The sequence below is a fragment of the Wallemia mellicola genome (assembly GCF_000263375.1).
Source record: "Wallemia mellicola CBS 633.66 unplaced genomic scaffold WALSEscaffold_4, whole genome shotgun sequence".
Taxonomy (NCBI): Eukaryota; Fungi; Basidiomycota; class Wallemiomycetes; order Wallemiales; family Wallemiaceae; genus Wallemia; species Wallemia mellicola.
Genome location: NW_006531961.1, coordinates 104,435 through 119,007, shown reverse-complemented (window position 1 = coordinate 119,007; position 14,573 = coordinate 104,435). Strand labels below are relative to the sequence as shown.

General features: G+C 38.0%; 11 protein-coding genes across 11 annotated transcripts; 6 read left to right on the top strand and 5 right to left on the bottom strand.

The window, feature by feature from the left end:
- Positions 1 to 13: 13 nt before the first annotated feature.
- Positions 14 to 3,742, top strand: WALSEDRAFT_67754 (beta and beta-prime subunits of DNA dependent RNA-polymerase; the record flags this gene model as incomplete). Its single annotated transcript, XM_006956851.1, has 4 exons — positions 14 to 224; positions 272 to 357; positions 404 to 3,205; positions 3,256 to 3,742. 4 exons carry the CDS (start codon positions 14 to 16, stop codon positions 3,694 to 3,696), a joined length of 3,540 nt encoding a protein of 1,179 aa, XP_006956913.1. The 3' UTR covers positions 3,697 to 3,742.
- Positions 3,734 to 4,167, bottom strand: WALSEDRAFT_50418 (U6 snRNA-associated Sm-like protein LSm2; the record flags this gene model as incomplete). Its single annotated transcript, XM_006956850.1, has 4 exons — positions 3,734 to 3,853; positions 3,902 to 4,014; positions 4,069 to 4,114; positions 4,165 to 4,167. 4 exons carry the CDS (start codon positions 4,165 to 4,167, stop codon positions 3,734 to 3,736), a joined length of 282 nt encoding a protein of 93 aa, XP_006956912.1.
- On the top strand, positions 4,118 to 4,843 carry WALSEDRAFT_67752 (hypothetical protein). The gene is made up of 2 exons (XM_006956849.1): positions 4,118 to 4,542; positions 4,588 to 4,843. Exons 1-2 carry the CDS (start codon positions 4,221 to 4,223, stop codon positions 4,779 to 4,781), a joined length of 516 nt encoding a protein of 171 aa, XP_006956911.1. The 5' UTR covers positions 4,118 to 4,220; the 3' UTR covers positions 4,782 to 4,843.
- Positions 4,844 to 4,962: 119 nt separating this feature from the next.
- WALSEDRAFT_59651 (hypothetical protein) lies at positions 4,963 to 6,144 on the top strand (the record flags this gene model as incomplete). Its single annotated transcript, XM_006956848.1, has 4 exons — positions 4,963 to 5,107; positions 5,165 to 5,298; positions 5,347 to 5,437; positions 5,487 to 6,144. Coding segments are annotated over 4 exons (967 nt in total), but the record flags the coding sequence as incomplete, so codon positions are not given.
- WALSEDRAFT_59650 (hypothetical protein) lies at positions 6,095 to 6,525 on the bottom strand. Its single transcript, XM_006956847.1, has one exon. The coding sequence runs from the start codon at positions 6,482 to 6,484 to the stop codon at positions 6,200 to 6,202; it is 285 nt and encodes a 94-aa protein (XP_006956909.1). The 5' UTR covers positions 6,485 to 6,525; the 3' UTR covers positions 6,095 to 6,199.
- Positions 6,526 to 7,476: 951 nt separating this feature from the next.
- Positions 7,477 to 8,670, top strand: WALSEDRAFT_31566 (NAD(P)-binding protein). The gene is made up of 3 exons (XM_006956846.1): positions 7,477 to 7,586; positions 7,670 to 7,843; positions 7,888 to 8,670. Exons 2-3 carry the CDS (start codon positions 7,801 to 7,803, stop codon positions 8,625 to 8,627), a joined length of 783 nt encoding a protein of 260 aa, XP_006956908.1. The 5' UTR covers positions 7,477 to 7,586; positions 7,670 to 7,800; the 3' UTR covers positions 8,628 to 8,670.
- A 27-nt stretch (positions 8,671 to 8,697) lies between these two features.
- On the bottom strand, positions 8,698 to 9,162 carry WALSEDRAFT_27573 (RING-box protein 1; the record flags this gene model as incomplete). Its single annotated transcript, XM_006956845.1, has 4 exons — positions 8,698 to 8,867; positions 8,916 to 8,966; positions 9,014 to 9,041; positions 9,088 to 9,162. 4 exons carry the CDS (start codon positions 9,160 to 9,162, stop codon positions 8,698 to 8,700), a joined length of 324 nt encoding a protein of 107 aa, XP_006956907.1.
- Positions 9,163 to 9,275: 113 nt separating this feature from the next.
- Positions 9,276 to 10,016, top strand: WALSEDRAFT_59648 (hypothetical protein). The gene is made up of 2 exons (XM_006956844.1): positions 9,276 to 9,417; positions 9,466 to 10,016. The coding sequence occupies exons 1-2, from the start codon at positions 9,295 to 9,297 to the stop codon at positions 9,973 to 9,975; spliced, it is 633 nt and encodes a 210-aa protein (XP_006956906.1). The 5' UTR covers positions 9,276 to 9,294; the 3' UTR covers positions 9,976 to 10,016.
- WALSEDRAFT_16144 (DUF1242-domain-containing protein) lies at positions 9,972 to 10,230 on the bottom strand (the record flags this gene model as incomplete). Its single annotated transcript, XM_006956794.1, has 2 exons — positions 9,972 to 10,039; positions 10,086 to 10,230. Coding segments are annotated over 2 exons (213 nt in total), but the record flags the coding sequence as incomplete, so codon positions are not given.
- Positions 10,231 to 10,347: 117 nt separating this feature from the next.
- Positions 10,348 to 13,593, top strand: WALSEDRAFT_31564 (hypothetical protein). Its single transcript, XM_006956843.1, has 3 exons — positions 10,348 to 10,398; positions 10,439 to 13,003; positions 13,048 to 13,593. The coding sequence occupies exons 2-3, from the start codon at positions 10,583 to 10,585 to the stop codon at positions 13,555 to 13,557; spliced, it is 2,931 nt and encodes a 976-aa protein (XP_006956905.1). The 5' UTR covers positions 10,348 to 10,398; positions 10,439 to 10,582; the 3' UTR covers positions 13,558 to 13,593.
- A 478-nt stretch (positions 13,594 to 14,071) lies between these two features.
- WALSEDRAFT_36069 (hypothetical protein) lies at positions 14,072 to 14,523 on the bottom strand (the record flags this gene model as incomplete). The annotated part of the gene is made up of 2 exons (XM_006956842.1): positions 14,072 to 14,191; positions 14,239 to 14,523. The coding sequence occupies 2 exons, from the start codon at positions 14,521 to 14,523 to the stop codon at positions 14,156 to 14,158; spliced, it is 321 nt and encodes a 106-aa protein (XP_006956904.1). The 3' UTR covers positions 14,072 to 14,155.
- Positions 14,524 to 14,573: the final 50 nt, after the last annotated feature.

Sequence of the window (14,573 nt, the reverse complement as noted above, 5' to 3'; positions counted from 1 at the left end):
ACGGACGACTACCATGTCATTCAATACCTTAGAGAGGGAGAGAACATTTAAAAACCCCTCAAATAAGGGTACAAACTATCCTGTTCTACAGGAATTAGTTAAGCCGCACGTAGACAGTTTCAACATGCTTTTTAAGGATTCAAACGGTGGAGAAGGTTTATTAGATAAAGCATTGAGAGATATACCTTCAAGAGTTATTATAGACGATAAGCAGAGGTTGGAATGTGAGTATATACTCTCCATCTCTCCATATTCTCATACATCTCTCCAGTAACATACACACAACTCACGATTGCGAAACCAATGGTACTCGACAAGGATAAGAACTCTACAGACAGACGTGTCTTCCCATTTGAGGTATGTTTCTTCTCTCCAAAAATCTTCATTTCTTACACTATACCAGGCTAGAGAGAGATTAACGACCTACAAATCTCGTATGAGCGTAAAAATACAAGTCAAAGTGAATGGTGAAATTAAATCAGAATTTATCAGAGAATGCGGTTCAGTTCCTGTTATGGTCAGATCTGAGAGATGCAATCTTCAAAAGATGACATCCGCAGAACTCGTTCAAAAGCACGAAGAATCTGACGAAATGGGTGGTTACTTTATTATCAACGGTAATGAAAAACTGATGAGATTACTCGTCGTACCAAGAAGACATTACGTAACTTCAATTATCAGACCTAGTTTCGCTAATAGAGGTCCAACATACACTGAATACGGTGTACAAATTCGTTGCGTTAGACCTGATCAAACCGCCGCAACAAACACCATGCATTACCTCAGTAACGGCGGTGCAACACTCAGATTTGCCTGGAGAAAGAACGAGTACATGATTCCAGTCGTAATGGTATTAAAAGCACTCAGTTCTGCTTCTGATAGAGATATTTTCGAAGGTATCATTCAAAAGGACTACGATAACACTTTCTTAACTGATAGAGTTGAGTTGTTATTGAGAGGTTTCAAGCCATTCAAATTATACACCAGAGAACAATGTTTGCACTTCTTAGGCTCAAAGTTCAGAGTAGTTTTAGGTTGCCCAGAAGATTGGACTGATATTCAAGTTGGTCAATACCTCATTGATAGGTGTATCTTGGTTCATCTCCAATCTCCTCAAGATAAATACAGAATGTTGCTTTATATGTTACAAAAGCTTTATTCATTAGTTAGTGGTGAAAGTTGTCCTGATAATCCAGATTCTCCTCAACTTCACGAAGTACTCATGCCTGGTTTCTTATATGGACAGATCATCAAGGAGAAGTTAGATGAGTGTCTTATCGCAGCAACTGCTCAAATTAGACAAGATCTTAGACGACAAGTAAGCTCAGCCAACGTCAGCGATGATAAATATGTCAACAAGGTTATACAAAGGACTAACTTTGATATCGGTCAAAAGCTCAATTACTTCTTAGCAACTGGTAACCTAGTTTCACCTTCTGGTCTAGATTTGCAACAAGCTACTGGTTTCACAATTATGGCAGAAAAGCTTAACTTTTATAGATATCTCGCACACTTTAGGTGTATACATAGAGGTGCTTTCTTTGCAGAATTAAAGACAACAGCTGTTAGAAAGCTTCTGCCCGAAGCTTGGGGTTTCTTGTGTCCTGTACACACTCCAGATGGTGCACCATGTGGTTTGCTCAATCACCTTTCAAGGTCATGTAAAGTTACAACAGAGAACTTAGAGGAGAGCGCTTCAAATATTCCATCGTTATTGTCTAGTTTGGGTATGATTCAACCATTTGTAAACACAGTAGACAGAAGAAATAGCGTTGCAATTCAATTAGATGGTAGAATCATCGGTTGGGCTTCAACAGAAGATGTTAAACATATGGCTGAGGCTTTACGTATTTGGAAGACAGAGAAGCTTCACGATGTACCATTAAACTTGGAAATTGGTTTGGTACCTTCATCGAAAGGTGGACAATACCCTGGATTATACTTGTTCACTTCAAGAGCTAGAATGATGAGACCTGTCAAGTACCTCGCTAATGGTAAATTAGATCATCTCGGTTCATTCGAGCAAGTTTACATGGATGTAGCATGTGTACCAAAAGAAATTGAAAAGGGAATTTCTACACACGTTGAATACACACCAACAAACGTTTTATCAGTAGTCGCAAATATGACTCCATTCTCAGATTTCAACCAATCACCAAGAAATATGTACCAATGTCAAATGGCTAAACAAACTATGGGTACACCTTCAACTGCAATCATGAGAAGAACCGATAATAAGTTGTATAGAATACAAAATGGTCAAACGCCAATAGTCAGACCAAAATTACACGCTCATTACGGTATGGATAACTTCCCACAAGGTGCAAATGCCATTGTCGCCGTACTTTCATACACAGGTTATGATATGGAAGATGCTATGATTATCAACAAATCAGCACATGAGAGAGGTTTCGGTTATGGTACTGTATACAAATCGCAAATTGTAGACTTGCGCGAAATGAGAGGAGCATCAAAATCAAGATCAGCACCAACTCTACACTTCGGTTTGGGTGTTGACGCAAAGCAAGAATGGAGAGAAACTTTAGATGATGATGGTATCATTCCATCAGGAGTTAAAGTAACATCTGGTGATCCAATTTGCGCCTACATAGATGAAACTACCGGCAGAACAATGGTAGAAAAATACAAAGGAGATGAAGATGCCTACATCGACGAAATTCGTCTCTTAGGCTCTGATGGTGGTGATACTGAACTTCAAAAGATCCACTTCAAGATACGTATACCTAGATCTCCAGTTGTTGGTGACAAGTTCAGTTCTAGACACGGACAAAAGGGTGTTATGTCACAAAGATGGAAAAAGATTGATTTACCATTCTCAGAATCTGGATTACAACCTGATGTTATTATCAACCCACACGCTTTCCCATCTAGAATGACTATCGGTATGTTTGTTGAGTCTATAGCAGGTAAAGCTGGTGCTCTCCACGGTTTGGCACAAGATGGTACACCATTCAACTTCAATGAAAAAGATACGCCTGTTGAATACTTCGGTGAACAATTAAAGTCCGCTGGTTACAACTATCATGGAAATGAGCCAATGTATTCCGGTGTAACTGGTGAAGAGTTCCCTGCAGACATCTACATTGGATGTGTATACTATCAAAGATTGAGACACATGGTTAATGACAAGTATCAAGTTAGAACATTAGGTCCTGTTGATCAACTCACTCGTCAACCAATTAAGGTTAGTTTGGGTGTCATATAGAAACGGCAAAGCTAATTGATTTATTATAGGGTCGTAAACGTCATGGTGGTATTAGATTAGGAGAAATGGAAAGAGATGCGCTTATCGCTCACGGTACATCATTCTTGTTGCAAGATAGATTGATGAACTGCTCAGATTACTCAACTACATGGGTATGTAGAGATTGTGGTAGCTTGATCTCACTCGGATACACCGACGAGAGAGATATGGCAGCTTCACAACTCCCACAAGGACCAACTGGAGAATACTGTCGTGTATGTCGTCAAGCACAATTAGAGAAAGATCAAGGAGAGCTTGACGGTGAAGTCAGACAAGTTGAACGTAAGGGTGATATAATATTACCATTATCTAAGGATTTGAATATTGGTAAAGGTGGAAATATGGACGTCGTTGCCGTACCATACGTATTGAGATATTTGGCTTCAGAGTTAGCCTGTATGGGTATTAGAATGTCGGTTGAATTATCATAAATTAGATTATTATTTATAAATGCATACATATATACTTTTAATTGCGTGTTGCTTCTCTGCGTGTGGCATCCTGAAGGAGTTGAGTATCGATTGATTCTGATGGTAATTGAACGTATCTAACGACCGAGCCTCTAATGAAAGTATTTTTGATAGCCATCTTAGTGCATCGTTAGTGAATAAGTTGAATATAAGTGTATATACTAACCATATGAGGGTACCTCTGTTCATCGAGTACTTTAACATTGTCTAATTTGATATTAAGGAATTGATCAACTGATTTCAAAGTACCAATCAAACAAAGGTCATTCTTTAATTCAACTGTGAGGATCTACATTTAGTTTTACTGACAGGGTTGACTCTACGCATACTCACCCGTCACCGTCTGTTCTGTGAGAGTTTTAAACACCGAGAAGAACAACTGAGAGTGTGTGTTAGATAGTGTAATAGTCTTCTATCAGATTATCTCACCATTTCAAATTTCTTATCTTGGTGGTTATCAATAAAGAGCTTGAATAGTTACAACGATGGCGGAATTTGATGTAAATTCAGAAACAAGCGCTAACAATAGAGAGAATAATTCTACGAATAAACGGAATACGAACAATCTCACAGCTGAGGAGAAGAAGTTGAATCATATACGTTCAGAGAAGAAAAGGCGTAACATGATTAGATTGGGATATGAGGAGCTCACGAAAGTTGTACCAGATTTACAAGACAGGGTGGAGAGGAAATCTAAACGCAGACCGGGTAGGATTCCTCTACAAGCACAACAAAAGGAGAAAGAAAGTGCTGAACCGGAGTTCGCACCTGGTGGACCAATATCTGAGTTAGTTATTTTAAATAGTAGTGAGTTTAGATATTCTTACATCACTTTTCTGACAATATCACTAGCGGTTGATTACCTGCGGAAATTGACAAGTATGAGAGATGAATTGATAAGTAGATTACATCAGCTACAGACTAGCCACCCTCTGCCGTCCCTCGTTGCACCGCCTTCTGCCGAATCGATCGTCAATTCAACAGTCGAACTCGAGCAACCGATTTGGTTATCAAAATGGACTGGACAAGGTGACATACAGGAGTAATATTATATATTTATTTATTGTACCTTTTTGTATTATTGTATATTTATATTTTTCTATGGCGGCCGTGGATTAGAAATTTGACGACGCGTCTTGGTTTTCAGACTCAACTACCAACGCGTAAAAAAAGGTAAACTGATAAATAAAACGCGTGATTATAACGTTATTAACGCGTAATTATAGATATGTTTGAAGAATACACAATCAGACTAAAGCATCTATTCAAACCTAAACCAAAGCTGGAACCACCGCAACCAAATCCTTCAGAAGTACTAATGGGAGATAGTAAAGCTGAAGTTTATCAAGAAATACCAATTTCGTCAAATAGAGTTAGTCTAAAATCGCCTTCATACCGAATTAGTTTGACCTTTAACCTACCTTAATAGGATACCAAAATGAGTTTAGTGACAATAATAATAAGAAGTTGTCAGATGATTAGCAGTATGCTATGTCTAATCATGTGGGCTGCTACTGCTGGCTTTCAGGCTAAATGGGATGTTGGACCTTCAGGATTGTCAGGGTGGGTTGTCTCAATTTAGCATGAATAGCTAATTAATAAATTCAATAGATTATCGATAGCTGCTAGCTTATTATTTTTCATTCTCTCAGTTATTCTTTTCACTATACCTATGTTATACATTAAAAAGAACATGGCAAAAGTGAGTCAAAATAACATAAAACTTGACGCGTCAGTTGACAAATGATTAGAATGCAGATTTATTCCTTCGAGAACGCAGATCAGCATGGGTTTTAAATGGAGTTGGTGTTTTCATTTCACTCTTAATGGCCGCGATTAGCACAGGTTCAGCATTCACAACGGCTGGATGTAAAAACCCAGATGATGATCCAAATGAGGGTAAAGGTGATGACTTTAAGGATGCATTGCCTATATTCTGTGGAACAAAGAAGACTGCATCTATATTATTTTGGGTCGTTTTCTTCAGTTGGATGGGTTCAATCGCTGAGATAATGCTTAACAACAAGAACCTCATTAAGAAGAGTGGAAGGAAGAGTGGAACTAGAGATCCACCATTTCAAGCTCCAGATGCTGATCAAGAGGCTGGTTATGGCTATGCAAAGGAGACTTACCAATCGGACGCATCTAATAGAACATACGATGATAGTAGCGCACCACTTACAGGTAGAACTGTCAACCCATTTGAACCTGAACCAGGTAATCCATACGATAGGGTATCAGACAACGATGATGACAACAATCCATTCAGTCATCCAGCAATCTCAGAACCAGAGTTCGTATATAAACCAGGAATGTACTCTTCATCAGCCGATGCTTACCACAAGTAAGCAAATATTGTAAACTATGTTAACGATTTATTGTATAAATACATATGCAGAGTATTGACAAGGGTATCGAAATTGTGATGCAAAAGGAATGTGGACACTGTTCCTCTACTTGTTATTTAGAGGTTAAATTCGGGACTAAACCAGCTAGTCTGACTAGTTGAACTGAATGGATCTGGTGTATTCGTCCGTGATGAGATTCCGTAATGTTTTGAGCTCAACCTTGGTGGACTGACGACGACACTCTTTATTGACTTTGAAGAAGACGATGAAGTGGATCTGAATGAGTTGTTTGAACTACCAATGCTCATATTAGATTGTGAGCTCTTCTTTCTCAGTGTGTACGCTTTGACAGTTTCTACTGAGCTTCTTCTTCCATTCAAAGTTGTCGACTTGAAATCCATAGTTAGTTTATTAGGACTAAATTGTTAACAAACAACAAACTTTTGTTCAAAATAATTGGAGTAAATCTATGGGCCCAGACCGGATTTGAATCAGGACGGCCAAATTCTGGCCCTGAAAAAATGCGAGACAACTATATTACAAAAAAATGCTTTTTAATGTAATTTATATTAGAACTGAATGTAATACAAATAAACAGAACGTATGCTTTCATAAAAATGAAAAGTACCCTCAAAAAATTACCTCAAATAGGCGTTCAATTAGCCAAATACCTACAGCTAGTTACATAGATCTTCGCAGTAGAGACAGGGGAGAAAGTGGAGTACTACGGCTCACTCCAATGGCTAGATCAATAATTCTTAAATCACAGTATCACAGACAAAAAGCAGAAAATTGAAAAGACGCACTGACTCAATTAGCAATCCTGAATTCGGGAAGATGTATATCTCTAACTACTAATAGCGCTTATGACATTCAAACAAATTTTATAATTTAATGCATCCCTATTGGTGCAGATTAACTGCAACTTGAAAAATTCTATATGTTTATGTCATATCGGCCAAATTTTATACTGAATAATAATGAACTCGATTGAAGTTGTGCATAGTTCTACACTAAATTTGCACTCCCCGTATACTTGTAATCTCATATGAGCTATTTAACGGTCAATGATTTGTCACAATTTAAGGAACGGTGTGAGTTAATTTACCGAGCGCACCCCAAGCGTTTAATTCATGAATGTATAGATTAATGACACCCATGAACGTTATATGTCGATGTATAAACATTGAATGTTTCTCAGACAAGCCGGCATAACTCGAGACTGAGCTTTATTCTTGGCTGATCTAGACGCGGGCATCATAGGCTTCTCAAATTATCTATTCTTTAAGTGCAGTATATCATCAGGCGTGATTGTATCGTAATATAATGTGGAAAGTCGATTGAATAATTTATATATTTTCAATTTGTGTGTATTGGCAGACGGAGATTGTCGGAGCGATAACATTCTATATAGTTAGGAAGTATAATTACATAAAAATGATCATACAGCCCAACTAATAATGACAGCTCGGTAAACTCGCTATTTTTGGATATAGTAGAACTGTAAGTCAGCTTGATGACGTTATAAGCTTTAAAACGTCAGCTATACTGAAACTGAATAAAATAGATATTAACGTAAATAGAAGGATATGCAAGTACAATTAAGATTTATAACCCTAGATTAAGTCAGCTGTGACGTTACTGTACTCCACTTGGATTCAATTCGTTGGCAATTTAAGCAACTTTCTTTTATTCGAACACTCAACTTTTAAATAAAATGCCATTATCACTCGCACTTGAAGGAACCGTTATCGTATCTGGTAAGTAAAAGTAGACTTATATTATCATTCTAATCAATTACTAGGTGGTAACCGCGGTATTGGTTACGAACTCAGTCGCTCAGTAGCAGAATCAGGTGCTCAAGTAGCAATCATTTACAGATCAGCTAAAGACGCAGACGAAGTAGCTGCTAAGATTTCAAAAGAGTTCAATGTCCCAGTAAAGGCATTCCAATGTGACGTAACCGATCAAGAAAGCGTCAAGACTGTCGTCAACAAGGTCGACAAGGAGTTTGGTCCAGTTACCGGTTTGATTGCCAACGCTGGTGTCGCTGAACTTAGACCAGCTCTTGAATTGACTAGAGCAGACTTCGACAAGATCTACAACGTTAACGTTTACGGTGTATTCAACACCGCTCAAGCAGTAGCACAATTGTGGGTTAACAAGAAGTTTGAAAAGGGCTCAATCGTTATCATCTCTTCCATGTCTGGTGAAATTTATAACACCTGCGCACCAAATCAAGCATTGACGCAAGTATTCTACAACTCATCAAAGGCTGCTGTCACCCACCTTGGAAAATGTCTCGCTGGTGAATGGGCTCAACACAAGATTCGTGTTAACACCGTTGCACCTGGTTACGTAAACACCGATCAAACGAAGGATCACCCAGAAGAAATCAAGTCATATCAAGCTAAGAACACACCACTTGGTAGATTCTGTCACCCATCTGAACAAGCTCCTAGTGCAATCTTCTTGCTCTCCGACAAGGCATCATTCATCACAGGTGCTACTATAATCAACGATGGTGGATATACCATTTGGTGATTAATGTAATAAATTGATTGTATAAACATAATTTCGTCATTGCAAGCAGATTGTTTGATAAATAAAGGAGTTACTTTCCATACTTTTGTAATGCCCAGTCACGGTTATCGAGTGGACATACGTGTCTGGTTTTAAGCCAGCGTGATATACAATGGAAGTGGAAAGCGTGATTGCAAATACCCCAAGCGACGACGCATTCATTCGTCGTAGCAGATGCTTGATTAGCTTGACATTCTATGCCTTTGTATGTGTTATTAAAAGGAGTATATCTTATTTAGATAAACTCACATAAATCCATAATCTGATTTCTGCATATAGCGCAGTTATCTACTGCTATATCTATTTATTTTGTCAATAGTTTATCATGACTGTTGTATAATACTAACCCCAATTCCACAATGCTACTGCGTTCCACTGAAGAGATATTAAGAGATGTACAATATATTATAACTACATTTACCTTTTTAACTTGAAATCTAGGCTTTTTTGCTTTCTTGCTGTTGTCTACATCCATTGGTTGTGTAGAACTTGACATGATGGGAGATAAAGAAGCTGGGTAATATTATATTATAATATAAATACATAATCATAAATAAATATCTTTTGTTTTCTCTAAATATCTTTATATTTAAGCATCTCTACATTCTTTACGTCCTACCATCATCATATGAGATACCTAGCAGCATTTTTAGTTATTATATCTACACTGAGTGTAGTCTTATCATCCGCATTAACTACCACGATTGAGGCTGCAGAGCGGTCTTGCTTTTATGCTAATGTAGATAAGAAGGTCAGTCTATTTGAGGATATTTATATCAATCTATAACTATAAATATAGGGAGAGAAGATTGGTTTCTACTTTGCAGTACAATCAGGTGGAAATTTTGATATCGATTGGGAAGTTATTGACCCAGAAGGGAATGTTGTCGTACATGGCGAAAAGGAAAGACAAGGTGACTTTATCTTCACTGGAAATCATTACGGTGAATACAAATTCTGCTTTTACAATAGATTGAGCTCAATGGAGGAGAAATTGGTCGATTTTGATATCCTAGTAGAGTCAGAACCTAGACATGAACTCCCAAAGAAAACAAAGTATTTACAGGATTCGACTCAGAGTTTGGAAGACAGTTTATATAAGATCCAAGGTCAAGTCTCCACTTTACAGCGTAATCAGAGGTACTTTAGAACCAGAGAGAACAGAAACATTTCGACAGTCAATTCAACAAAGAGAAGACTGAAATCATACGCTATATTTGAAACTCTAGCTGTTATATTAATGAGTTGTGCACAAGTGTGGATAGTAAAGAACTTCTTCAATATGTCGTCAACGAGGTATAAAGTTTAGATTGTACATAAAGTAATAGCCATTATGATAGCAGATATTGCAACATAGGGTGATAGTCTCTCGCCTGTTATATTGCGTCAGATGTGTGCTGTAGAGAGTAGAAGACTCACCAATTCTAGCGCATTTGTAGAATGTACCTAAAACACCAGTCTTATTCTTATCAATCAAACCAGTGAATGTTGCCCTTATATAAGCACAAGTGCATATCAACAGAATAATGACTAGTAATAGCGATTGAAAATTGAATAAAGCTGTCTATATATTTGCTCAACAAGTATCCTACTGTAAAGCTAAACTGACCATTTTAAATTTATGAGCCTCCCACTTTCTTCTTCAAAGTGAATGCTCAAAAGGACATTCAAGATATTTTCTAAAATGTCGACAGAGCAACCAAAAGAGTTAACAAAATCTGCTAGTGCGTTATTGCTTTATTTAAACATTCAATTACTAAGTCTTTAAAGTTAAAAAAGCTCAAAAGGCTGCAGAATTTGAAGCAAAGAAGGCTGCAAAAGCACAACAACAGCAATTATGGCAACAGCAAGCCGCACAAAAGAAGGAGCGTGTAAAACCAGCAAAAGAAGCTCCCGTAGAAGAAGCTTTCGTTAATATGACACCAAAAGGTGATAAAAAGGACACAACAAAGCCAATGGCCAGTGGTTACAATCCAGTCGCTGTAGAATCCGCTTGGTATGACTGGTGGGAGAAGAAGGGCTTCTTCAAGCCATCTTTGGACGCAGACGGTAAACCAATCGGCGAAGTCTTTGTCGTACCAGCACCACCACCAAATGTCACCGGTAGTTTGCACATTGGACATGCTTTAACTATTTCTATACAAGACACTCTCGTTAGATGGAATAGAATGCAGGGTAAGACAGTCTTGTGGAACCCTGGATATGATCACGCAGGTATTTCAACTCAATCTGTCGTTGAAAAACGTCTCTGGAAGTCCTCAGGTCAAACTAGACATGACCTCGGTAGAGAAAAGTTCTTAGGTAAAGTTTGGGATTGGAAGGAAGAATATCAAATGCGTATTTCCAACCAATTGAGAAGACTTGGTGCGTCATACGATTGGGACAGAGTTAGATTCACTATGGACGAAAAGCTTTCAAAGGCTGTTATTGAAGCTTTCTGTCAATTACGTGAAAGAGGTATCATCTACCGTTCAAATAGATTAGTCAACTGGTGTGTTAGAATGAACACTGCACTTTCAAACCTTGAGCTCGACAGCAAAGAAATTTCAGGTAGAACGCTTCTCAATGTACCAGGATATGACGAGAAAGAGAAGTTTGAATTTGGTGTTCTCACTTCATTCTCCTACCAAGTCAAAGGTTCTGATGAGAAGATTATCGTCGCAACCACTCGTCCAGAAACTATGCTTGGTGATTCAGCCGTAGCAGTCCACTCTTCAGACTCACGTTATAAGCACTTACATGGAAAGACATTGGTACACCCATTCGTTGATAGAGAAATTCCAATCATTGTTGATGATATATGCGTTGACCCTGCTTTCGGTACTGGTGCTGTTAAGATTACACCTGCTCATGATTTCAACGATTACGAAGTTGGTAAACGTCACAACTTACCTTTCATCAACATCCTTAATGACGATGGTACATTCAATGCCAATGCTGGTGATGAATTCAAGGGTGTTAAAAGATTCCATGCTCGTAGAACTATCGTTGAAAAGTTGAAGGAAATTGGTAGCTACGTTGATACAAAGGACAACTCGATGGTTATTCCAATTTGTGCTAAATCAGGTGATGTTATTGAACCAATCATGAAACCACAATGGTATGTCAACTGTCAAGATATGTCAAGAGAAGCTATTGAGAGAACTAGAGCTGGTGAAATGACTATCCAACCAAAACACTCTGAAGGTGATTGGTACAGATGGTTAGAAAACCAACAAGATTGGTGTATCTCTAGACAACTCTGGTGGGGTCACAGATGTCCTGCTTACTTTGTCAACATTGAAGGTCAAGAACAAGAATCATCAGATGACAAAAACTGGGTTGTTGGTCGTACACTTGAGGAAGCAAGGGAACGCGCTGAAAAGATTGCAAATGGTAAACCATACACACTTGAACAAGATGAAGACGTTTTAGATACATGGTTCAGTTCTGGTTTATGGCCATTCTCAATTATGGGTTGGCCAGATGAGACACAGGATATGGAGAACTTCTATCCAAACTCATTGTTAGAAACTGGTTGGGATATTCTTTTCTTCTGGGTTGCTAGAATGGTTTTCTTTGGTATCACATTGACAGGCCAAATGCCATTTAAGGAGGTATTCACTCACGCTATGATTAGAGATGCTCATGGACGTAAAATGTCAAAATCATTAGGAAATGTTATTGACCCAATTGACGTTATTGAAGGTTGTGAATTAGATGCACTTCACCAACAACTTTACGACAGCAATCTCGATCCAAGGGAAGTAAAGAAAGCACTTGATGGCCAAAAGAAAGATTTCCCTAAGGGTATTCCACAATGTGGTACAGATGCTCTCAGATTCACACTTTGTGCATACACAGCATCAAACCGTGATATTAACCTTGAGATTTCAAAGGTAGAAAGCAATAGAAAATTCTGCAACAAGTTATTCAACGCAACTAAATTCGCTATGCTTAAATTCCCAGAAGGTTGGACCCCAGCTGCTAGTGCCAAACCAACAGGTGATGAGAGCTTAGTTGAACGTTGGATTCTCTCCAAGTTAAACTACTGTGCTAAGCAACTCGATCAAGACCTCACCAACCGTAACTTCATGAGCGCTACACAAGTTATTTACAACTACTGGTTGTACGAATTATGTGATGTCTTCATTGAAGCATCTAAGCCATTGACTGCAGAAGATGCAGATGAGAAATCTCGTAGATCAGCTCAAAACACACTCTACACTGCTCTTGATGCTGGTTTGAAGATGATGCACGTATTCATGCCATACGTAACTGAAGAATTATGGCAACATCTTCCACGCAGACCAAATGACAACGCAGAATCTATCTCACTTACTGAGTTCCCTAAGGCTGTGAGTTTATTCATTTAATTGCAAACAATACTCATACATTATAGGACCCTGCATTTGAATTTACACAAGAAGCCAAGGACTTTGAAACAGCATACGGTGCAATTAAGGCAACAAGATCACTTGCAACAGCTTACAACGTTCAAGGCAACAACATTCAAGCCTACATTGAAACTACTGAAGAGAAAGCGCCGATTTTCAAATCTCAATTAGCAGTTCTCAAGACTTTGATTAAGGGTTGCAAGGTATTAGAAGTCGTAACAACCTCATCTGAAATTCCAGTTGGATGTGCGGTTCAATCAATTAACGTTGACGCAAATCTTCATGTTTTAGTTAGAGGTCTTGTAGATATTGACGCAGAACTCACTAAACTCGAAAAGAAGGAGAAGGCAGCAAAGATGACACTCGAAAAGACGATAAAAGCAACTCAAATTGATGGATACGCTGAAAAGGTTTCTGTACAAGTTCAACAAAATAACCAAGAGAAGATACAAAATTACGAAAAGGAAATTGAAGCTCTGACATCAGCTATGAAGACTTTTGCTTCACTTAAGTGAAGTATGTTTATTTAAAATTTTTTTATTTTCGATATATACGCTTTGGTTTGTTTAAGCCTTACGTTTGACTATTATCTAAATCATAAAAATGTTAGTTTAAAAAAATAAGTAAATAATCAGAAAGGATTAACAAAAAAATAAACAGGGTTAACCCAGCTGCACCATACCTTCTCGTGAGTAGGCTCATCGTATGAGGGATCAGCCTGATATCCCAAAAGCTCGCTAAGAACTGGGCACCTTCACTCGCTTTATGGGGTGTCGGTATTGGATCATTCGGTTCATTCTTCTTGTCACCTGTTCCAAAGGTATGTTTCTTATTTAATTCAAATCGGTAGCTTACGTTTTACTCCAGTTCAAAGAGGTTGGTATCATATAACGTATCTAATAGATTTCTAACGATCCCTAGGATGTTCTCCAAAAGGTTCCTTTCGTTAGTCTTTCCTTAATCGTTTGCTATTTCGCTCACAAATATCACAGCTTGGCGGCTTCTACAACCAAGAGACTCCAGATACAGACAAAGCATTCTAGAATAACAAGTATTTTGATACACAATTTTAATCTCTCACTTTATTTACACATTCTCTGATTGGCCTGCACTTCAGAAATCTTCTATTCTGTAGACTTCATAAGCAACCTATAGATTATTAATGGTTTATGACTATAGTGTAGTTATTAACGCACTTCCTCATATGGGTGTACACTCTTCAACACCTCTACCGTCTTCTTAGTGTTATCAACTCCACCAGTCAATAGCTCCACTTTATCCTCTTCTACGTATTCAGCTTTGTTAGCTTCACCAATGTGTGGATTCGCCTCTGATGATGGCTTGAAACTACCGACTCCTTTTGTTTTGAAATAACATTCAGTGTAATTTCCTATACCACCTGCAGTAGTTTTATCAAAAATACCCCTTAATACATTTGAAGTATTCTTAATTGGGCAATAAAATATCAATTTATATGACATATTGATTGAATTTATCAGAAAAAGTACAATTGAGGTGAGTAAATCTTATA